At 37.6% G+C, this 24,893-nt stretch overlaps 1 protein-coding gene across 6 annotated transcripts in view; it reads left to right on the top strand.

The window, feature by feature from the left end:
• Positions 1-24,893, top strand: part of LOC150077241 (sorting nexin-19-like) — a 266,545-nt gene that overhangs the window by 201,054 nt on the left and 40,598 nt on the right. For 5 of the 6 annotated variants that reach the window (XM_090386300.1, XM_090386297.1, XM_090386298.1 and 2 more), the window contains one exon: positions 23,731-23,900. In XM_090386300.1, coding sequence (XP_090242426.1) covers positions 23,731-23,900 — 170 coding nt within the window. Of the gene's footprint in view, positions 1-23,730; positions 23,901-24,893 lie in introns of those variants that run through there. The other variant, XM_090386299.1, reaches the window with a different exon arrangement.

The raw sequence follows: 24,893 nt of genomic DNA, 5'->3' as shown, positions 1-24,893 counted from the left end.
GACTGATAAAAGTAAGCCCTCAGCACCTCGGAAGCCGCCTGATGGACCCACCAAGCCAAAATAATGGCTAAATTCCTACAGTGGAATTGTCGTGGATTCCGGCGAAATACTGATGACATCAAGGCCCTCCTGCAAAAGCACGAGCCAGTTTGCTTTTGCTTGCAGGAGACTTACCTAAAGGCAAATGATGATCCCACAATGCATAACACCACAATTTTTCGTAAGGATAGAATTGCGGATGGTCCTGCTCATGGAGGAGTGGCTATCCTTGTGGGAAACAAGACCCCAGTTCAGCCCTTGCTAATTACAACTAGCATAGAAGCTGTTGCAATTCGCCTTACAGTGGGATTTTTATTAACGGTCTGCTCTATTTATTTGCCACCTGGGACTGACATCTCCCAGGAAGACCTTGATGATCTTGTAACGCAGTTGCCTCCTCCTTTCTTACTTTTTGGGGATTTTAATGGACATAACACCCTGTGGGGGTAGTGCTAACATCAATGGAAGGGGACGAGTCATAGAGCATATGCTAAATGACAATGACCTTTCTCTTCTAAATACTGGAACAAATACCTTCTTCTACATGCCTACCCGTACGTTTTCTGCCATTGATCTCTCTATCTGCTCCCCTTCTCTACTCCCTTCACTCACTTGGAAAGTGGAGGAGAACCCATACGGAAGTGATCACTTCCCTCTGATAACCTCGTTATACAGTGCGAGACGGTGTCTTCCTTTCAGGTTACCACAGTGGAAGATTGATCAGGCTGACTGGTCTGCCTTTCAACATCAGGCAAATTTCGACCTCAGTACCGTCAGTCAGGAGCCTATCAATGATGCAGTAACGTACATCACAGAAACTATCGTCCAAGCAGCTGCGAATGCTGTTCCAAAATCATCTGCCCCTTTTCCACCATTTCCCAAAAACCTTGGTGGAATTCACAATGCACAGCAGCAAAAAAGGCTCAAAACAAAGCGTGGGGAATATTCCGCCGATATCCTACCACTGTTAATCTAATAGCCTTCAAGCGTGCACGAGCCAAAGCATGCTACATTCGCTGTCAGAGTCAAAAGGAATCGTGGATCCGTTTTACATCATCTATTAACCAGTCTACCAACTCTAAGGTAGTCTGGGATAAAATCCGGAAAATGAAGGGAAAATATACATACCACCCTTCTTCAATCCTATATTATAATGGATGCACTATTGCAGATTCAACTGCAATAGCCAATTCTCTTGGGGAAACATTCTCTAACATCTCTGCAACATCTTCGTATTCCCCAGAGTTCCTAGTCCTGAAACATAAACTGGAAAAACAGGCACTTAATTTTAAGTCTAAGACCGTCTATCCCTACAACGAGGCATTTACTATACAGGAACTGAAAAGAGCCCTCACTCTTTCCAAAGCAAGTGCTGTTGGACCAGATGGCATCCATTATGAAATGGTTAAGCATCTTTCAACAAAATCTTTGGATTATCTGCTCCTTCTATATAACAGAATCTTTATAGAAGGGCAGTTTCCAGATTCCTGGCGCAAGTCAACCGTTCTTGCCTTTGCTAAGCCAGGAAAGGATCCAAAAGTCACCAGAAACTATCGTCCTATTGCTCTGACTAGCTGTCTGTGCAAAATCCTGGAGAGAATGGTTAATTCTCGTTTAATATGGTATCTCGAAACAAATGACCTTCTCTCCAACATCCAGTGCGGCTTCCGAAGGAACCGGTCCACTTTGAACCATCTTATTAGATTGGAAGCATCCATCCGGGATGTTTTCCTAAAACGCGAACACTTGGTGTCGGTGTTCTTTGACATGGAGAAAGCGTATGACACAACTTGGAGATTTGGCATTTTAAAAGATTTACATTGCCTAGGCCTAAGAGGGCATCTCCCCTTTTTTATTCAAAACTTTTTAGCCAATCGATCGTTCCAAGTTCGTGTGGGATCCTCACTCTCTCGCTCCTTTAGCCAAGAGGAGGGAGTACCACAAGGATCAGTATTAAGTGTCACGCTTTTTGCCATCAAAATAAATTCCATCACAGAACAACTTCCTCCATCTGTAAACAGTGCCCTCTGTGTTGATGACTTTAGCATTTTTTGTCAGTCATGCAACATGAGGGTTATTGAAAGACAACTGCAGAAAGCCATTGATAGTCTGAATTCCTGGGCACTTGCTAATGGCTTCAGGTTCTCGCCGGAGAAGACCGTTTGCGTACACTTTTGTCGCAAGCGTAATCTTCATCCTGAACCTGAATTAAGGCTCAGACAAAATGCTATTCCAGTAGCAGCGAACACAAAATTCTTGGTACTCATATTCGATAAAAAAAACTGACCTTTCTGGATCATATCCATCAACTCTGCACAAAGTGCGCAAGAGGCCTTAATATTCTCTGCTCGCTCTCCTCTACATCTTGGGGTGCAGACCGATGCACCCTTCTACGGCTTTACCATGCACTTGTGCCATCCAAATTAGATTATGGGTCCCAAGTATATTCTTCAGCCAGAGACAGTGCCCTTCGATGGCTGGACCCTGTCCATCATCAGGCTCTACGTATCGCTACTGGAGCATTTCGAACATCTCCTGTCCAGAGTTTATACGTCGAAGCAAACAAACCACCGTTATCGCTTCGACGTAAGCAGTTGTCTTTAAAGTACGCTTTAAAACTGAAATCCCTGCCAGATCATCCAACGTGGCCATTCGTTTTTGAGCCACGATGGGAAAATTTGTACAATACCCGTAAGACTGCCAATCGTCCTTTTGGTATTCGTCTCCAAGAGCTACTCAAAGAACTTAATATCAAGGTAGACAAGGTTGCCCAAACACCAAAGCAACCCCTTCCACCCTGGCATGCTCATGTCCCGGCATGTGACTTATCCCTTAGAAATTGGGCAGTCGGACACTCCATCATCAGTCTACCTGCAGCTTTATTCAGCACACCAAGCTGAACATTCTGACTTCGTGCCAGTTTACACAGACGGTTCGAAGTCGGAATCATATGTGGGATCTGCTGCTGTCTTTACAGACAGCACTACATCGGAGCAGATTCCCTCTGAATGCAGCATATTTACTGCAGAGCTGCACGCTATTGAGTTAGCTTTGGATCACATCAGTAAATGCCAATACCAACGGTTCATTTTATATTCTGACTTTCTCAGTGTGTTACAGGCTTTAATAACTGTGAGATATAATTCTCATCCAGTTCTGTCTAGCATTCAGCAGAAGATTCACTTTCTCCATGAACGTGAATATGATATCCTCTTCTGCTGGATTCCCAGCCACATTGGGATTATGGGAAACGATTTGGCTGACACCGCAGCCAAATCAGCAGTTCTCAATAATAATCGCTGCCTGTCAGTCCCCTATACAGACTACATGCAAATAATACACGAGAAAATACATTCCCAATGGCAGGATTCGTGGAATAGACAGATTGCGAATAAATTATATCAAATAAAGCCTGTAATTGAACTGTGGCAGTCTAGTCTGCACAGGAATCGTAAGGAGGAAGTTGTTCTTGCCCGGACTCGCATAGGACATAGTCATTTGACACATTCTTTTTTGCTGAGGGCTGATGACCCTCCTATGTGTGAGTCTTGTGGCACAATTTTATCAATTAGACACATTTAATTGACTGTCCAGATTTTAGCAATATCCATTTTACCGCTTTTAACCATCTGACTGAGCCTTATACACTCAGTCAGATTTTATCTGACAATGACAATGTGTCTGCTGTTTTTAGCTATTTTAAATCAATAAAGGTTTTTACTTATTTGTTTACAACAAATAAATTTTATTTAAAATCTATTTGTTGATGTAATTTCTTTATTGATTTATCATTTTTACATTTTATACCGTTGTTATTTTATACCTTGACTTGGTAACCTTAATAATTAGGTCAGTAAAATTAAAATTTTTAAATATCATCTAGTTTTGGCGCATTATAGCCTTAGTTGCTAATGCACCAATAAAACCTAACAAACAAACAAACAAACAAACCATAGCCAGGTGGGCAGGAGCAGCAGTGTGTAGCACACGCTTCTTGATTAGACCGGGGTTCGAGCCTGTGACCACCAAATATGGAGAGTACAGAAAGTTCAGGGAATGATCACCACATATCCCCGGAACAATATGGCCTTAGTTGCTAATGCTCCTAAAAAAAACCGAAATAACAATAACAGTTCCACATCCTTCCTAAAATGAGGCCTCTAGACCTGTATTTAGTACTTAAAGATGTGGCCTAACTATTATGTTTTACAACAGGATAATCACCTCCTTATTCCTACTGGCAAAATTCCTGTATATCATTGACTTTACTTAGAGAATTTCATATCTGACTGCTCAATTATCTCCAAATTTTTTTAATTCTCCATTACTGAAGTGTGGTACCACACAATTGGTACATTAGTCTGGGATTACTTTTACCCATATGAAGAACCTTGCATTTGTCAATGTTAAACTTCAGTTGCTATTTCATCTGAAAATATAGACATTATGCTTGATCTGCCATCATCAATATCATTAATAAACATTTGAAAACAACAATGGGACAGCACTGAACCCTTTGGTGACTCCACTAATAATATTTGTCCCATAAGAGCAGTGACCATTGATAATAACTCTGTCTTCTCCCTTGACTTGGCACATTATGGCCTTAGTTGCTGATGTGCCATAAAACAGCAACCAACCTGTCTTCTCCCATCAACCATCCCTTTGTTCGTAGCAGGAACTTGCCCTTAATGCCACACTGCTTTTATTTGTAAGGAAGTCTTTTATGTGCAACAGTTTCAAAAGCTTTTCTGAAATCTAAGTATATGATGTCAAAATTATTTTTTTCCATCCAATTCGGACACAGAGTGATAAAGTTCCTTTGTCGCTGTGTCATAGTATCCAATCAAATCGGTCAGTTAATATCACCCCTTAACAAAGCCATGCTGTGATTGCAGTATAAATGCATTCCTGTCTAGATGGTCCTGCATTACTTCTTTAACCAGTGATTTTCCATTATTTTCCCTGGAACATAAGCCAAGCTAACACATCTGTAATTACTCGTGTCGCTCTTTGTTTCCTGTTTGTGAATTTGGAATATATTTACACATCTTCAGGAGGGTTTTTGCCTTATGAGGGCATCCTTGGATTCAGGAGAGGTCGCAGTGCACCTCTCCTGAATTCAAGGATACTCTCATAACCTGGAGTAGATGGGATTCACAATCATATAAAGGAAGGCAGCAAACCTTTATGGCTAAAGGTTTGCTGCCTTTCTTTATATAATTGTGAATCCCGTTTACTCCAGGTTTTTTTACAGTTAGCTTCAACAGTTTCTCTTCCACTTTCCTCTCTGTTATCACAAAATCATTCAGCTCATTGTTAGAATTTGATACACTTCTGATATCCCTTTCCCTAAAAAATTACTCCTGTGAATACCTATTCAGTTTGTCAACAACCTGAGCAGGTTCATCAACAGTTAAACCATTCATGTCTAGTGAATCGCTGTGATTTGTCCCCCTCCATTCTAGTTTTTACATAAGTAAAGAAGTCTTTGCTGTTTATCTTTGCATTCTTTGTCAGACACTTCTCGTAATTTCTTCAACTTTCTTAGCCTTCTCTGTGTCTTGATTTCAGATTAGTTTGTCTTCTGTAGGCTTTTATATCACATGATAATTTATATGCATCCCATGCATTCTTCTTTCAACTGGACATGACACATCATGGCCTTAATCGCCTTTGTGCCATAAAAACCGAGATCAAACCTTCTTTCCACCACGAGTCTCATCAGTACATCTGACATCCATATAGGGCCAAGCCTTGAACAGTATCATAACGAGTCTCATCAGTACATCTGACATCCATATAGGGCCAAGCCTTGAACAGTATCTCTTAATTGGTATAAAAAGCCTGGTAACTTTTAAAGTACATCCATGAATGCTTACCATTTAGAATTTGCTGTTGGTAACTTCATTAGTCAAATCCACTGCATAGAATTTGAAAACTGTCTAAGATTGCTGTCGTCACATTTGCAAAAGCCCTTACTCTTGATAGCAGTTATGTCAGTTAAATCCCACATCAGCACATTGTGATCACTTCTACCCAATGAGTCTTTTTCCTGGAAATTCTTAATGGATGAAGGGTTGCTGCTGATAATAAGATTAAGTATATTTCTTTCTCTAGTTGCCTCTCTAACATGCTGGTATAGGTAACTATCATCCAGTAAATCCACAAACTTCTTGTTACCATGCTGACCAACTTACAAGTTTCAGTTAACATCTGGAAAGTTAAAATCCTTCATTATAAAACATTCTGATTTGCTGGAACACTTCATATGTCTATATAGTTGCCCATTATGTTCATCACTGTCATTAGGCCTATAACACACTCCTACTGTCATTTTTATTTTTCCAGTGTTCATGGGTGCATTATAACATTTAATGTTTTTGTGTCATTAAAAATGAAAATCAATCCGCTGCTTATGTCAGACCAGACTGATTGCACTGACTACCCATGTCTACTGGATGCACAGTCTAGTTTTTATATGCTTTTTAACTAAAAGCATAACCCCCCTCCCCTGTCTTTTCTGCACACATTGTACTTCCCATATTCAAATCTTCATCCCTTATATCTGAGTGACACAATCTCTCCAATATCCCCACAATTGTCTGCATTCAATGACTTGACCAGTACTTCAAATTCATCAAATTTATTTAATATGCTCCTAGCATTGGTGTAAATGCGCACCTGTTTTTATATTTGATTGTTCTATGAAGAACCTCCGGAGGCCTTTAAATTTCTGACACCTCATTTTCTATGCTGCTACATGAATCTAATAGAATTTGTGCAAGAATACTTACACCTCTGCCTGCAGTTGCTGCTATTGTATTAGTCAGTGTATCCCCCCCCCACAGCTAGTATTTTTCTGACCCAGTGAATACTGCCTCAATAGCATCAACAAATAATCTTGTAACCCTTTTATTTAAGTGTATCCCATCCGTGTGAAAACAGTCCCTCCTATTAACAAGTACAGACCACAAAAATAAAGATTCTATCCCATGAGCCTTGCACAGTCTCTCTCTCTCTCTCCAGAGCCGAATTGATTAACAAAGCTCTTATTGTGTATTCCCTCCTGTCGTGTGTGGGCAGAATTGTAGACGCTTTCAATTTCAGTCCTAACGTCTGACTCTCTTTACTTGTTAATTAACCCTCAGATCTCTCCTGCTCTTAACATCATTAGTACCAGTGTGCACAAAATATTACATTTTGTGCCCTTAAAAGATGGGAGCTGCTCTACATTATCAACTTTAGCCCCTCATAGACATTCTTCTCTCATAATTCAGACTGAATACAAGTAAATGGGTATTTTATGCATTACTGTGTCTGAGTGGGTCGAAAAGCATGTTGAGACAAGTTGCCACATGCTTACAGTGCCAAATGAATCATCAGAGAATAGTACAACAGAAACCAGCAAAATGAAATGTTAAAAAATGCTTCCAGAGAAGATGTTTGAAGAACTGTCCACAAAGTTTAAAGAGGGACACCTGTCCACTCATGTTCATGATCTGATCAGGAGTGAGTGACATTTAATTATTATTAGAATTCATGAAGTTTCTAGTTAAATTATTTCAAGATTGGAGAATGTGTTGTGTTTCAGCCAAGTTTGCACTTCACGTCCTCCAGATGATCATTGAGAGTAGCGAGTTCTTGGATATCAATTTTTCCATCAGTATGCTGCTGCTAACCCCACACTGTTTCTTCTATCATTACTGGTAATGAATCATGGGTATATGCCTGTGACCTAGAAACAAAGGCCCAACACTCTCGGTGGAAGGCTCCATCTTCTCCAAGGCTCAAAACAAGAATCCCAATCAGATGTGAAGATCATTGTTATTATAGTTTTGAATCACAGGGAATTGTTTATTATGAATTTTTGTCCCACATGGTCAAACAGTAAACTGAAAATACTACTAAACAGTTTTAGAGTGATTGAGCGCTGTTCAGAGGAGACAGCCAAGAAAGTTAGCTTTGTAAAATCGACATTTGCATTATGACGATACCTCTGCACAACCAGCACTTTCCATTCCTAAATTTATTGAGTAGCACTCCATCACTATGGTCCTGCCATCTACCATACTTACCCAGATTTAGTTCTCTGTGATTTTTGGTGGGGAATGGGTGAAAGGAAATGGCTTTGGAGTGTATTGTGACCAATAAACAAAAAAAAAAAAAAAAGTTCCTAAAATCACATTGCTCCTGATAGGTGTACTCAAGCAATAATTATCTGAAAAATGTAAAATTTCACTTCAAAAACTGTTCTAATAAAAAGCATCTACATTTAGACAGGTAAAGATTCAGTCATTAACATTGAACTAAATTTTTGTGTAAAGATTCTTTTTTGTGTTGTCCTTTCAGGTGCAGGGTGACCACTGCCTTATTAAAAATGACCTTCACATCTTTTCTTGCAATTTATTTTTTATTTTATTTTATTTTTTTATGAAACCCCAAACACGAGAGGTATTAGAACCTATAGTACTTAGTACTGTGCTTGGATTGGAGGTTGAGAAGACGAAAGAAGATATTTGTTGAGGTTAGACTTGCACTTCTGTAGACTGTAATTTTCGGGAAATACATGTGAAGGAAGGTTGTTCCAGAAAACAGCAGTTGAATGAATAAACGAGGAAGATGAAAAGTTGTGTTCTGTGAGTTTGAAGTTGGACAGTAAATGGATGTTGGCTGGTGGCTGCACGTGTTTGGATTGTTTTGAAAGAGAGAGAGCGGGAATTATAGAAGCCAATTCAGAAGAACAGTGCCCATGGACGTATCTGTAGAAAAGGCATGCAGCAGAAACAGTACAGTTAATTAATGACTGCTCTCTTTTGTTAGAGAGCAGTCATTGATTAACCTAACTGCCCTCTTCCGAATGGAATCTAGAAGCCTGAGTGAGGTTTTGGGGACACCACCCAGATGTGGGAACAATATTCCATGGTAGGGTGGATTTGCAATTTGTACAGAGTGAACAGCTGTTTGGAAGAAAAGTAACGCCGAGAGCAAAAGAGAAAACCAAGTTTTTTAGATGCACAGGAAGCAATATTTGTAATCTGTTTGTGCCAAGAGAGATTAGAAGTCAGGGTAATCCCCAAAAGAGAGATACCATTTTGCCTAGAAATCGGAGTGTCACCAAAGATAAGCATAGGAGCAGAAGAATCTTTTTGCGAGATATAAGACAAGACTGAGTTTTAGAAGGATTGAAATCAACTAAGTTGTCTTTGCCCCACTGGAGAATTACCTGGAGATTGGCATTTAAAGAATTGCTGATCTCTAGGTAATTATCCAGGATATCTCGAATATCCACTACCAATGTAGCGAATATTCGAGAAGTTGAAGCTGAATATTGAGCAGGGCAAGGTTTCTCAAAATGGAAAGTGGAATGCAATGTGCTATCATTAGCAAAACTATGGATAGGATTTACGGTCAATGGAAGAAGACACCAGCATTAGTAGAGAAGTTAGAAGGCAGAGAGCCATCCACCATCACCCTCAGTGAGTGATCAGAGAGAAAACTGGATAACCAATTACAAAAAACAGTTGGCAAATCATAAGATGGAAGCTTGTTCAGAAGACCTTTGTACCAAACATGATCGAAAGCCTTTGAGATGTCAAAAGCAACTGCTTCTGTTTCGCCAGACTTTTCCATTGAATTTTTCCATAAATGGGTAACATAAGCCAGAATGTCACCAGTGGATCGACACTGACGGAATCCATACTGGTGATTGTTGATCAGACGGAAGTTTTCTAGGTAGTTTAAGAGTTGACGGTTAATTGATTTCTCCATTACTTTCAAAAGAGTAGAAGTAACTGCAATCGGATGATAATTGGATGGGAAGGATTGACGCCTCCGTAGCCAGTGGGCAGGAGCAGCAGTGCATAGCACACGCTTCTTGATTAGACCGGGGTTCAAGCCCATGTCCACCAAATACGGAGGATGCGGAAAGGTCAGGGAATGACCACCGCATATCCCCAGAGCAATATGGCCTTAGTTGCTAATGCTCCTACAAACCAAAATAACAAATAACAAATGGGAAGGATTTGTCACCCTTTTTAGGAACAGGCAGGATATGAGCAAATTTCCAAGCAGAAGGAAAAACACTTTTGGAATAAGAAAGTGAAAAAAGGTGGCAAAGAACAAAAGTAAGTTCAGGAGCACAGGTTTTGAGAACAAGTGGAGAAATACCGTCAGGACCTGGAGCTTTCTTAGCATCAAGATTCATTAAAATCCTTCTGACATCCTTTTGAAGGAAGACCACAGGAGGCATTGAATGGAGTGTGTTGGGAATGGTGGGAAGTATTTTTCTAAGATCATTAATACATGAGTTGGAAGAAAAATTGCGATGCCAGCAGGTCAGTTTTATCCTTAGCTGACGTGATAACAGAATCATCTGTTTTTGACAGAGGTGGGAGCTGAAATAGACAAAATTTGCACCCAATAGCTTTGGCAAGAGACCAGAATGCTCGGCTACCATTATTAGGGCAAGAAGCAAGTTTTCTACTCTTAGCCTGTTCAAAATCTAGTTTGGACTGATTAATAACTGCTTTACAATTGTTGCAAACTTTGGTGTAGGCAGAAAACGAAACTGAAGAATTGGAAACAAGCCAATTCGATATGCAACATTCTTCTCTTGAACAGCCTTAGCACATTTATTCGAAAACCAAGGTTTAGATAAAAGACGAGATTTTAAAGTGGAGTGTGGAATAATGGATTCCATTCCTACGAGAATAATTTCACTGACACGATCTGAGCAAACGTTGACATGAGAAGTTTTGAAACAGTAATCTGACCAAGGAAAAGAAGAAAAGAAATCTCGCAGGTCATCCCATTTTGCATTCTTGTAATGCCAAACAACACGAGATTGGGAATAGCAATGAGATAAAGGCTCCATTGGAGAAGAGACAATCACCAAGTTGTGATCTGAGGTGCCTAATGGCGGAAACACAATACTATCATTTCACGAGACTTCATTTGTATACATGTCTAACGTCAAATGTGGGGGAGCTATATTTGCCATTAAGTTTATTGCTCTGAGGCATGCCGTTGTCATTGGCTATATTCACAAGATAACATATCGGGCTTCAAGACCTAATCAGGTTGTCAGGAGTTCAGATTTTTCTTTTCAAACAGAAATTTCATTAGGTGTGACCGCATGACAAGAGAAAAATGGAGGAAAAGCTAATAGAAAATTAAATTACAAGGTAAATAATTGATTTTGAGCGCACAAGTAAGAATATCCGAAAACAAATAACAACATCATCAAGGATGTTGTTCCTGTGCCCATTCCGAAGCACCCTCCACTTCGACCAGCTACTCGGCATACTTACTGCAAATGTCCAGTCACAGAGACGCTCAAAAATGACCAAATGAGAAAAATAGACCAACAGTATTACAATTAACAAATTTAGAGGAAAAACAAGTCAATCGTTTCAATTTTCGCAACTCATAACGATTTCTTACAAGTTAAATTTTTAGGGTTGAGAAGTAGTTTTTTGTTGTAATTAAATATCATTAAAAATTTTTGTTTGATATTTTGACAGAATAAATCCTTATTCAAAATTAAACTTGCAGTATTTCAACTTTACTTAAACATGCAACTAATTTTTCCTTAGCGCTGATTGAATTTCGAAATTGCGTATTTTTTGCCCTCGAATTTCAACCTTAATTAGATTATATAGGAAATTAAATTCTTCTTTATTCATCTGTAAATACATCTTAAAACAATTTTCATCTTCTTCTAAGTCCTGCAGTAAATGATGGAATTCACCCTTTTCTCTTCTCTACCATTTTATGTCATGTTTCCATTGTGTACTTTCTTTTGTTTTCTCAGCTATAAGACAAGCACATGCATTTCTCTCTTGGCTATAAGAAAAATCATTTAATTTCAGCTTTCCTCAAAGAGAATGACACATATACAACATTACAGTAGGGTTGCCAGATGTATCCCATTCTGGGGTATAATACCCCTTTTTAGAATTATAATTAATTTCCAAGATACCCCTTTTTTTTTATTTGAAATGAGGTATTTGAAAAAAAGCAGAAATCATAAAATGCCCTGTTTAGATTATTATTTAGGAAGAAAGAATTAACTGATGATAAAGTTGTTGAAATGCACCCTTAAAGACTCAAAAAATGACATTTTATCCTATTTACAAAGAGGGTTATAGAATATTTATATTATGCTTACTTTGTAACATTTTGCATTCTACTTTACTTCTTTTTTATTTCATTGTAATGTTTTAAGGCTCAGGCAACAAACTTTTTTTTTTTTTAATTTAAAATTCCCAATATCAATATCGATTTGCTGTATGAAGACTATATGTTCTGTTGAAATCATTCCACAAAGAATATTGAGACTAAAGACCTCAAAAATACCACAGATGTTTGGGTAAAAATATTGTTTTTTTGCTTTGCCTCACTCAAATGCAATGAGTGAGCAAGTATTTAGCTCAATGTTTAACACATGGAAAAAGGATAGAAATAAGAATGTGGAAGGAGAACTGTTGGCATAAACCGATTACAATATGTCATGCAAAGAATTTTACACATATACTTTAAAAAATGAAAAAATTCAGTTAATTTTATTAAAATTTGACTAATTTTGCATTCTATGAACTTGTAAAAATCAAAAAATATAAAAATAAAATTATATTAAAATTATTCGGTTTTTTTTTTTTTTTTTTTTTAAGATATGTGAGTATCTCAAGACAAGGAATGAATACCCCATACATAAGCATGAGTGCTCAGAGATCAAATTTTTAATCTGGTCACCGTACGTGGCAGTGACGCTTCTTCTCCAACCGACTTCACAGACTAAACAGTGACATGAGGAGAGTGCCATAACGTGATAATAGTGTGTTTTTGCCTTAAAGGACCACTCACTTCGACCATTTACTTAGAAGGGTTATTTGTGAGAAAAAGATCAAGCGTGTTGGCTGTATGCTTAGGATTATCTGGTATTCTTGTAGGTAAATGATCAATCTGTGCAAGGTCATTAATAATTGCAAAAGCCTCAGCATCTCGACCAGCTGGGTCGGTGTGACTAGAAAATGGAAGCCAGCTGGAGTGTGAACATTAAAATCACCAAGGAAAATTACCTCACTGTTAGGAAAGTTAGAGTGGAGAAAGTCAGTTGCAAAGAGAGGAAGTCAAAGAGCTCCAAGTGATTAGTGGAGTTGGGAGAATGGTAGAGACAACAGATAAATTTGACACAATGAGGTAGAGAGTTTTTAAGCCAGAGAAGATCGAAAAGAGGAGATTCCAAATTACCAAATCTCTGACAGGGAATATCGGAATGGACATATGCACAAGTACCACCTTTGAGGCAAAAGGAATCATACAGCAAATAGTGTGGGCAACTGAGATGAGCAGTAGTTGAATCAACCGATAATTGAGATTCTGACAGAAAAAGTACATGGGGTTTGGCAGATTGCAACTGGAAATGGACATCGTTGAGATTAGAATTGAGACCACATATATTTGTGAAATGAACTAGGAAGTGTTTGGGAGGTTTAGATCTTTTCACAGATAAGCTTACTCTATTAGTTTGACAATTCATGGTGTATTCAATAGTAAGAAAAAGTGGGAGGGACATGCTGTATGAAGTAATGAAATTTTGGATATGGCGTACACATGGTAAGAATATACCCAGGTCCTTGACATAACGTAGCCTCGACAATGCCCCAGGCATACGCACTACTCGGACTCCCTCCAGTCACTATCTGGCAGAGTAGAGGTAGCAAGGTTATACGCTAGCTGATCCGGAAGCCTCCTAAAGAGTTACCAATAGGTTTGGTCCGGTGTATTAACTAGCGGCTGGCCTGCGAATTCCATTTTAGAGCTGTACCCTTGAAACGTAAGGAAGATTGGATCTCGCCACAATGTTCATCATAACCTCAAAAGTTATCAATCGTACTGCATGGTGGAAGAGATGGGGAAGGGTTGACCAGAACTTAGCTCTGGAGACTAAACATTGGTTCCACCACTTCAAGCCTCCAATAAATAAAGTGGTGGTATTGCACCGGTTGATGAGAGGCATCTACCACTTAGATATGTGGTAGATGCCTCTCATCTATCACATATCTAGTATTGCCTGTAACACAGAGGGGTGGCACTCCTCCCTGTGGTGTGGAGGAATGCCACACCTCGACCCCTGCTTACGTTGGTTCACACCTGGGTGGTCACTCATAGTGTGCTTGTGCATGGAGGTTATACCCAGGATTACTATCTGTAACAGTTCTTTTTTTTTTTTTTTTTTTTTGTTTGTTTAGTGGGGAGTATGCACAGGGGATAATGGTTTAACCTACGAACATGAAATCGAGTACGAAAGTCTAGAAGAATATTCTAAATAAGTACTGAAGCTACTGTTCCAAATTTATCACAGTATTTCTCTGGTACGGATACTGTGGAATTGGATCTAAACCTTTAAAAATTTGTAACTAAAATTTAGCCAAGAAATTAATTAATGAAAAGTGTTTTAAATTTTTGTTCCTATGTTATTAACATGTCTTGCACTTTGAGGCTTATGCTCAAGGTATGAACTTTAAACATATGTAGTTTTAAAGACAGTTGCACATTTGTGTGTTTTTAGTAATTAGCTCTATTCTCTAAATCAGTGGTTTTCAACTGGGGTGCCACATAATTTGGGTTTAAGTTACTTTAACTTTTTTTTTTTAAATGTATATATTTATTTCATTATAAAAAGGTGATTTACAATTGATGTTTATTTAATACCTCTATATAAAGAATAAAATTATTATATAAATATATAATTTGTATTGTGAATTGTAATTTTGTTTATAGTTATATTATTGTAATAACTATCATACAACTTATATATTTTTTAATATTATATATATATATATATATATAAAACCCTTAATTATTTGTAAATATAATACCAACTGGATAAATTGGAGAATTTAGAATATAAGTGTTAGGGGTGAAAACTATACCCAATTGAGGCAAAGGGCCAAGTATTTAGGTAACCTAAGTTGGACTTCTTTGTTGTACCCTATAAATAAACACATAGAAAATAAAATAGTAAAATTAAAATGATGTAGCTAATTATAGATATATGGATACATTGAATGGAACGTTAACTAGGGCTAATGTCACTCAATATATCCCATCAGTAATTAGCTGAGGCTATCTGTTTCTGTTTGCCATTTGCCAATTTTTCTATGTTCAAATGTACCGAGAATTTACTGTGAATATATTATTATTATCAATTTAGTTTAACTGCTTTAATATACATTAAATTTAGCAGAAAACTGGCAGAATAACAGCTAGCCCGACAGATAGCAGTGAAAATTAATAATAAAATTAATGGAAGTGAGTACCTACTATTTATTTTTGTAGTGAAAAGAAAAGGCTTATGCCTAAAATTAAGGCGAATAGGAATAAGGATAGTAATAGACCTCAATCTATTACTATCCTTATTCCTCTTCCTCTTCGCCTTAATTGGATCTAACAGGTATAAAATTGAGTAGGAGTACCGTTATTAAAAAAAGGTTGAAAACCACTGCTCTAAATACTAATTGCGTTATCAGTATGTCTATGAAGTTAGTGTGAATGTTAGCCTGACCATTGTCAAAGTTCAGCAGATATGAAAGAAGAGAAATCGCAGTTATTTTAGGAAATGTTGAGACAATTATGATTGGACGATATGCAATTGCTGCTTGTGTATTTAAAGTGTTTTAAGTATGAGTATATAGTTATAAATCATACTTAAAACACTATTTACTTGTAAATGCACAAAAAGGGTTTGAATGCCATGGTGTAGTGTATTTATCTGATGAATGGTAGATTTGTTAACTGGTTAAGTATGAGTCAGCTTGACTCATTTATCATTAATTTTTTGTTGGGAAGGCTAGACTGTTTTGATTGATGAAGGTAGCAGTGTGGTGTGTCAGCATTAGATTTTTATTTCATTGGGATTTAAAAAGCACTTGCCTTGGGGTGCTCTGCTATTTGCCTGTAGTCCCTTGAGTAGATATGCTTTTAATGCCTGCATTTTTTTATTTGAAAGAGGGCTTGTTTTTCCATGTAGTTGAATATGAGCATGTGTTCTTATTTTCTTACAGTTTTGGTTGTTTATTACGTTTTGAAACTTGTTTTAGATTTGGATTGAACTGTAGTTTATGCGAGATAATCAGACACTAGTTTGGATGCTGCCTCTAGTTTTGTTAGCCATTTGGTAAGTAGTGTTGCTTCCTGAGTGGGAACATTGCTATGAGATTTCCAGGAATAGAATTTTAATAGCTGAAGCATTTTTTCTTTATTAATAAATTTTGGGGATGCAATCAGTTTGAGTTTGACCTAACTTAACAGTGTGAGTGAGCTTGTCAAATTTAAAGATAATTTGCTCCACATTTGAATTATCATATTTGTATAAACAAGCTAAAGTGTTTGATTACTGATAAAAGACAAAAGAGGTGTGAATTTTGTGAGCGTAGTTTGCATGAAAGCAGTTTGACGTGGTAGAAAAAAGTGATCCATTCTTAAAGGGGAGGTCTGTACCTTCAAAATACAAGAAATGTTAGCTACATCATGATGTCTGTCTGAAGTTCAATTGAAATTATTCATACTGGAATGGTAGAAGAGATGGAAGGTGGGGGGGGGGGCTTTACTCTGGAAGCCAAACATGGGTTTGGCAACTTCAGGGTAGTGGCACTACAGTGGGTGATGACCATCACCTACCATATAGCAGGATAGGTGATTAGCATCGCCTACCCTGCTTATATTGTTTAATACATGAGTAATATTCTCCAGTATACAAAGCATTTGTAATGCTAATGGTATATAGTAGAACCTCATAAATCCTGCATTTGAAAATTCAGAAATTTTTTGAATTTCCTGAGGGTAGTCAACTGTACAAAGGGAAGAAAGGAAATATGCTGTATGGGCATTTCATAAAAAAAAAAAATACTCAAATTGGTCTGTGCATTATGTTCCTTAAATAATTTCCAAACATTAATTTTTTTCTCCTTTATATATTTCTTAGGCTATACATTATTGTTATTATGTATTTGCAACATATAAAATCATTGATTTTGTGAGACATTTAGTACTAGTTTGCAGTATAATACTTAGCATTAACATTAGCAGAGGCATATGAAGCAAGAAAGAAACCTTATATAGCATCAGCAAAAAAAAAAAAAAAAAAAATCCCATTTCACCTATCATTCACTCCAAAAGTTTGTATAGTTCTGCCTTGAATTTATTTCGGTTGTTGACCTCCACTGCAACAGATCGAAGTTTGTTCCAACTATCAACCAACCTCTGGCTGAAGACAAATTTCTGCACGTCTATTCTGCAATTGTCTTTTCTCAATTTGAATTTATGTCCCCTCAGGTGACTAATCTGTGCAAGAGGAAGAATCCCATCAGCATTGAGCTTGCTCAAACCATTCAAGACCTTATACACGTCAGTTAGATCATCACACAAGTGTCTAGTCTCCAGAAGCTGCAATTTGCAGAATTTAAGCCTTTGTTGGTAACAGCAACCCTTTGTTCCACTCACAATTCTCATTGCCCATCTCTGTACTCGTTCCACATCTTTCCTAAAATGAGGCCTCCAGACCTGTATGCAGTACTCAAGGTGTTGCCTGACTGCCTTGTAGCAAAATTCCTGCCTTATAGCATCTTGCAGCCTGTCTGCACCGCTCGGAAAACTTCATATCTGACTACATAATTATCCCAAGGTTCTTTTCATTCTCCGCGACCCTGAGTGTAGAGTACTACCCAGTTGATACGTTACTTTGGGATTACTGCTACCTATATGCAGTACTTTGCATTTGTCAATGTTAAACTTCACTTGCCACTTCTCAGCCCATCTGTTCAACTTTTCCAGATCCTGTTGCTGTAGCATACTATGATTACTGTAATTAACAACCCTGCCAACCTTTGTATCATCTGCAAACTTAGACATTAACCGTGATATATCTTCATCAGTATCATTGATCATTACCAAAAACAACAATAGGTCCAACACAAAACTCTGGGGGACTCCACTAATAACATTAGTCCATGAAGAGCAATGTCCATTGATTACCACTCTGTCTTCTCCCACTCAACCATCCTTTTATCCATTGTAGCAACTTGCCCTTAATGCCATACTGCTCTAATTTGTACAGTAGTCTTCCATGTGCCACAGTATCAAAAGCTTTCCTAAAATCCAAGTATATGATATCAAAATTATTTTTTGTGTCCAGTTCCTTTGTGACCACATCATAGTATCCAATCAGATTTGTTAGACAAGACTTCCCCTTAAGAAACCCATGCTGTGTCTTGTCTAGATGATCCTGCATCACTTCCTTAACCAGTGACTTCATTATTTTCCCTGGAACAGAAGTTAAACTAACAGGTCTGTAATTACTCGTGTCACCCTTTGTTCCTCCTTTGTGAATTGCAGACACATTTGCACATCTCCAGTCCGTTGGGACCTCCCCTGAGTCAAAGGAAGCTTTCATAATTATGGCTAAGGGTTTGCTTACTTCCTTTGCTGCTTTAATATAACTGGATAGATCCCATCCACCCCAGGTGCCTTCTTATGTTCAGTTTCAACAATTTCTCCTCCACTTTGCTCTCAGTTATTACAAAATCATTTAGCTCCCTTCCAGAGTCTGATAAGCTTTTGGCCTCCACTTCCCTACAGACCTCCTTATTTGTGAATGTATATGTAAATTACTCATTCAATTTGTCAGCTACCTCAGTAGATTCATCAACAATCGAACAGTCGATGTCAAGTGGACCAATCTGATTCATCCTGTTTCTTCTAGTGTTTATATAAGTAATGAAGTCTCTACTGTTTTTCTTTGCATCCTTTGCCAAAGATTTCTCATAATCTGCCTTTGCTTGCCTAACATCCTCTGTGACTTGATTATTAACTATTATATCTACCATAGGCATCTGTGTCTCCTGATAATTTATATGCATCCCATGCATTTTTTCCCTCTGCCATGAGTCTCATTAGGCCATCTGACATCCATTACTTAATATGAGGGATTTCCGAAAAGTAAGGTAACACATTTTTTTTTTCTTAGTAATGATGAAAGGGAATGAAATGAAACGTGATGGACAGATAGACCCGTTAATAACGTTCAAAAAGACCGCCAGTGTAGTGTTGCAGTACTGTCGCCTCACAGCAGATTCCAGTTGCAAAATGGCGGCTACGGTGCAAATGTGGCCCAAAATAGGTGTTTGTGAAGTTTTTGCAAGCAAAAGGGTCTTCACCAAGTGACATTCACCGTGAACTGGTTGCCGTGTATGGCGAAAAGGTGATGACAAAGAATCAGATGTGTTTTTGGTGCGATGAATTTAAAGCGGGCCGTGTTGACATTGAAGATCGATATTGGGTGGGCAGCCCTTCAATAAGCAAGACAGAAGACAACATTTTGCGCAGTAAGGGCATTGTTCTTGAATACAGGAGAGTGAAACTGCGTGAAATTGCACAAATAGTGAACGTGAGTAAGTCAACCATTCACGAAATTGTTCACGATGTCCTTGGCTTTTGAAAGGTGTGCTGCCCCTGGGTGCCCCGACAATTGTCAGAGGAGGACAAAGCAAAATGCATGGGAATGTGTCTGGAGAACCTGTTGCGATACAGTGATGGAGAGGATTTTCTCGCTCGCATAGTCACAGCAGACGAAACATGGGTTCATCACTTTACCCAGGAGAGCAAACAAGACTCCATGACCTGGAAACATCCACAATCTCCTGTGCGCAAAAAATTCAAAACTGTTCCCAGTGTCCGTAAAGTCATGGCCACAGTGTTCTGGGATTGCTAAGGTGTTCTGTTGGTGGATTTCTTGCTGAAGGGAGGAACAATCAATGCACAGCTTTACTGTGCAACATTGGAATTCGACGCAAACAACCAAGATTCCTGACAAGTGGCATGATTTTGTTGCACCACAACGCTACTCCACACACTGCCCACACCATTAGTGAGTGGTTGCACCATAATTGTCAAGAAACTCTGTTATCCCCCCTACAGCCCAGACTTAGTGCCTTCAGACTTCCATTTGTTCAGCCCTCTGAAAAAACACCTTTCAGGAAAGTATTTCACCATGGATGAGGAAGTTCATCAGGCGGTGCGATGTTGGTTTCTGCATGTGGGCACGTTCTTCTTCAGTACTGAAATTGATCCATTGTTGGGACAAGTGCATCAATAAAACTGGAGACTTTGTGGAGAAGTAGTGCATGTTCACTTATTTCTTGATGTTTAATTTCAACTTCGTATTATTAAACATCATCGAGAGAAAAAATGTGTTACCTTACTTTTTGGAAACCCCTTGTAGTACAATAGTGATTTGATTGCTGAAATCATTTTGAACCATTTATACCTCAGAGGAAATGTTGAAACAACCGTGATTAGATAATATATAATCCCTGCTTGTGTATTTAAAGTTTTAGGTACCAATATATGGTTATAAATCATACTTAAAACACAATTTAAATGCACAAACAGGAATTCAGTGTCATTGTGCAGTATATTGGACAATTGCAGCACCCATACTGGAAACAGGATTTGAACCCACAATCTTTATTTCTTAGGCAAGCATGCTATCCAGTGGACCATTTTGAGAAGCATGCTTGCCTAAGAAACAGTACAGGATCGCATTTTTACCTTAATGCTGATGGAACTGTAAAAACTAGGGCTACTGCTATCTAATAGAAATGTCACTGCTGGCAATTTTTTATTGTATATAGTTGGTTCCAGCAAACCCACTATATAATGTGTAGATACTATGCATAGAAAGTCAGTGTGGTGGTGTCATAGTGCAATGAATATTATATATTCATACGTAGTGTTTTGAATGATTATTGGCCATCTTAGCCCAGATGACTGTACAATTGTAGCCACCTGGTTTCTGTCAGTCCCAGTGGCAGTGGACCGTTATCTATTTTTAAGCACTTCAAGCTTTAACACTCTTCACTCAAATGGCAATTCTTCAGGCAGACCTGTCTTTTGCAGAATGATTAAAGTTACTTTTTGTAAACATGCGGTTTAAGGACAAACAGGCTGCTCTTTTCTCTTAAGCATGACCTTATTCTCCACAGTGTACATTCTTTTCATGGAACATATCCATAATCATTATCTGTAACACGAACATCTGTAATACATTGTAGTCAAGTTAAACCTCTTAAACTTGTATGCTCTCTTTAAAGTTCCTGTCACATCTGCAAAGCAACCCTTTAACCAATTAAGGAATGCAAACAAAAAAAAAAAAAAAAAAAAAAAGATTGTCAGGATGAACAAAAAAACATATCTTCAAACTAAAAGAGAACATGTTGTTGAGAGCCAGCTGAGTTGTTTTAACACTTTTAAAAAAGTGTAATTCATCAAGAAAAAATACTGTTGCCTCTTGGGAATGTATTGTAAATATCATGTGTCTGTTGTCTTGTATCTGTTTTTTTAGCCAAAATAGGACAAGTCATCAGGGTTCTTGGCTTTAAAACAAGGCCCTTGCATGGCTTTCTCTATAATATACTGGATAGTTTTTTGAAATTTGGTTGCTGAAGAACATTATGACTAATCAAACAGGAAATAACAGTTCAATGAGAAAACATACATATACTGCATTTTATGATCATAATTTAACCAATTTTATAAATTTAACATCTACATAAAATCTCCTTCTATGGTAAAAAAGAATTAATAAAACATTAACAGTAGAGTCACAGCATTACGAGAGGGTATCAAAAAAGTTCGTATCCTTAACTAGAAATAATAGTTCTAGTTAGGTGAAACTTCACAAGAACTTTAATCCTTTTCTACGTACTCTCCATGTATAGTAATACATTTCTCCCGGCGTCTCCATGGCCAGGTGGGAAGGAGCAACAGTGCGTAGCACACGCTTCTTGATTAGACCGGGGTTCGAGCCCGTCACCACCAAATACGGAGGATGCGGGAAGGTCAGGGAATGACCACCGCATATCCCGGAGCAATATGGCCTTAGTTGCTAATGCTCCTAAAAAAAACCAAATAACAAACAATAACAATAACATTTCTCCCATCTATGGATCAGTTGTTTAATGCCTTGATCATAGTTTCAGGCACTTTTTTCCTGAATCCACGATTTCACTTCATTGATGACTTCCTGAGACGAAACAAAGCGGCGTCCATGTAATGGTTTCTTCATTTCTCGAAACGAGGTAGTCTGATGGTGCTAGGTCAGGAGAGTAGGGTGGGTGCTGTAGTAGCACAAATCCAGCAGTTGGTGAGAACATTGCTTCTGCAAAGGTGTCAGCAATCTTGGAACCCATCATGCGAAGACCTTAGACATGTGCAGATGGCCATCTAAAATGCATTGGGCAGTCCCATAACTAATTCCCACTGCATTTGCAATGAAATGAATTGTCACATGTCTGTCACTCAGCACCAGCTGCTCAACCTTTACAACCATCTCACTGTCTGTGGATATTGATGGCCTTCTTTCTCTTGGCTCGTCAAAGACACTTGTACGGACGCACTGGAACTCCTGTTTACACTTTTTTACAGTGTCATAGGATGGTCAATTTTACTCATACGCAGTTTTCTTTTTTTCTTAAATTTCCTGAGCTTTCTTGCCCTGCAAATGCAGGAACTTGATCACTGCTCATTACTCCACTTTGTGAACTATAGCATCCTTCCTCAGATTCCGGGCTCCACATCTGATGTACGATCACCTACGAGAATGAAATTTCACATGTTAATTATTGAATATGTAGACAACTTATATTAAAAATGGCATCTTCCTACTGATGATTTATCTAGGTTAGGATATGAACTTTTTGATACCCCCTCATATCTGTTACATTGTTAATGTATTATTAAGTTTTTTTTTTTTTTCTACCTCAGAAAGATGCAAATGTTGATGTTTAATCTATTAAATTAGTTAGATAGTTTAATTATTCCACTAATACTGGTTGCTATTTCAATGAAAGAGAAGTTTATGTTGGTTATTTACAAACCATATAGAGAATGCCATGCAAAGGGCCTTGTTTCATAAAAACACCCAATTTCATACAATGCATATAAACATGCATTGTATAAAACTGGGTGTTTTTTAAGTTACCAAACCTATACAATTGCATATATCTCTTCTCTGGTTGCACTTGCTAGACCTGTTGTATAAGGTCACAGTGCATTATAAGAGGTGTTGGAAGTTCCTGCCATTCTCTTTTAACCCACTCAAACCCATTCACGTGTTTTTGAAGATTTGTCAGATATACACAGCCAGTCTCTCCCAAAATTGTTAATCAGCTCTCATAGGATCATTTGGTCTTGAGATATAGTCTATATATTCCTGTGTAAATTCTGCAAAGAAATCGAGTCTAAAATGTCACTCCACAATAAATCATTATTGTGCAATTTACTTTGCATGTGCATGATGTGTGGTATTACCTCGTACTAAGATTTCTATATTCACATTGACCAAATTGTGTTGTTTCCATAAGTATAACCAAATATATATGCAGTTGTTGATGGGTTTGGTGACTTTATAAACACCCATTTACAAGGGATTGCTTAAAGTTAATACAATAAATTTTGGTACTTAATACCCAATAATAATATTCATTTCATAAACTAGTAGCTGAGATGCAGTATTGCTAAATAAATATCATTTGAAGAATACTACTTTTTTTATTTTAAACTATTTTGAATTTAATTATTATACTGAATCTGGCATATGTGAAATAATGTTATTTTTTTTATGTTTAGGTTTTTTCAAACCAGAATAGAAACAATAACCAAAGAAGAAAATTGTGTATATTATGTACACCTTCTTCATCAGGCCCTATGGTCTTCAATACCACATGCATCACATACAGAAGTAAATAAAGAAAAGCTGAGAAAAGAAGTTTTAGAAAATCTCAAATATCTTTGCTCAGGTTAATAGAATTTTTTTATTGCTTATTTTCATTATGTATTATTTTTTCAATAACAAAAATATATTTACTCAAGATGGCTGTGAATTTGTGTCTATGAATTTTAGGATGATTATGTTTACCAAAACTTGTTTTTTGAAAGAAATCTCGAGAAAAATGAAGAAATCTTTTAGTTTGTTTGTATTTTAATTTCGAAACAATATACAGTAAACCCTCGCTAATCCAGATCGAAATACGAAAAATTCCGTTCACAGTTTGAGTACTGTACTTTGAAAGACACACGGGATTTAGGAAGGCAGATGAGTCACTCTGACTGCTCAGAGAGAGACAAAACGTACATCCCATTGTCCTGTGTGTTGTTCAGTATTGATGTTGATTTTTTCCGAGTCGGATGGGTGTAATTGCTTATATCGCTTCATTTGCATACTTCTTTATATGTATATAAGTTAACATATTTTATATATTATGGGTTTATGTAATTGTTGGCCAGGGCTGGCGCAACACAGTAAGGGGCACCAACATCTGAGGGTGCCGAAATTCAAAATTTTTATAATAATATTTAATAAAAGTATCTCAAGGATGCCAAATACATTTCTGCCTAGGGGTGCCAAAGGCCTGTTGGCAAAACCACAACATTACCTTGTCAAGATCCTCATATACAGACACTTTCATTGTTTTTCTGATAGTCATGCCTTTAATGCTATCAGATGTGCCCACAAAATCTATTATAGGGGTTCTCAACTGGGGGGAGGATTTTAGGGTTTCAGGAGGGGAATTGGGACTACAGATTGACAGACTCAAACCATTGGGAATATTGACCTTTCTACAAACTACAATTCTACAGATTGTATATGATCTACGGGAATCACACTTTATTGGATGTCACATATGAAATTAAAAATAAAGATAAATATTTCAATTTTTTATCTTTTTGGAATGCACCTTTTAAGTCAGACAATCTTGGAAAGGGGGAATGACATTCTGACATATGGTGAA

The sequence above is a fragment of the Mastigoproctus giganteus genome, chromosome 12 (genome assembly GCF_048544385.1).
Source record: "Mastigoproctus giganteus isolate SK-2022 chromosome 12, ASM4854438v1, whole genome shotgun sequence".
NCBI classification, from domain to species: Eukaryota; Metazoa; Arthropoda; class Arachnida; order Uropygi; family Thelyphonidae; genus Mastigoproctus; species Mastigoproctus giganteus.
The sequence above is the reverse complement of the archived record's forward strand: the minus strand, read 5'-3'. Positions and strand labels throughout refer to the sequence as shown.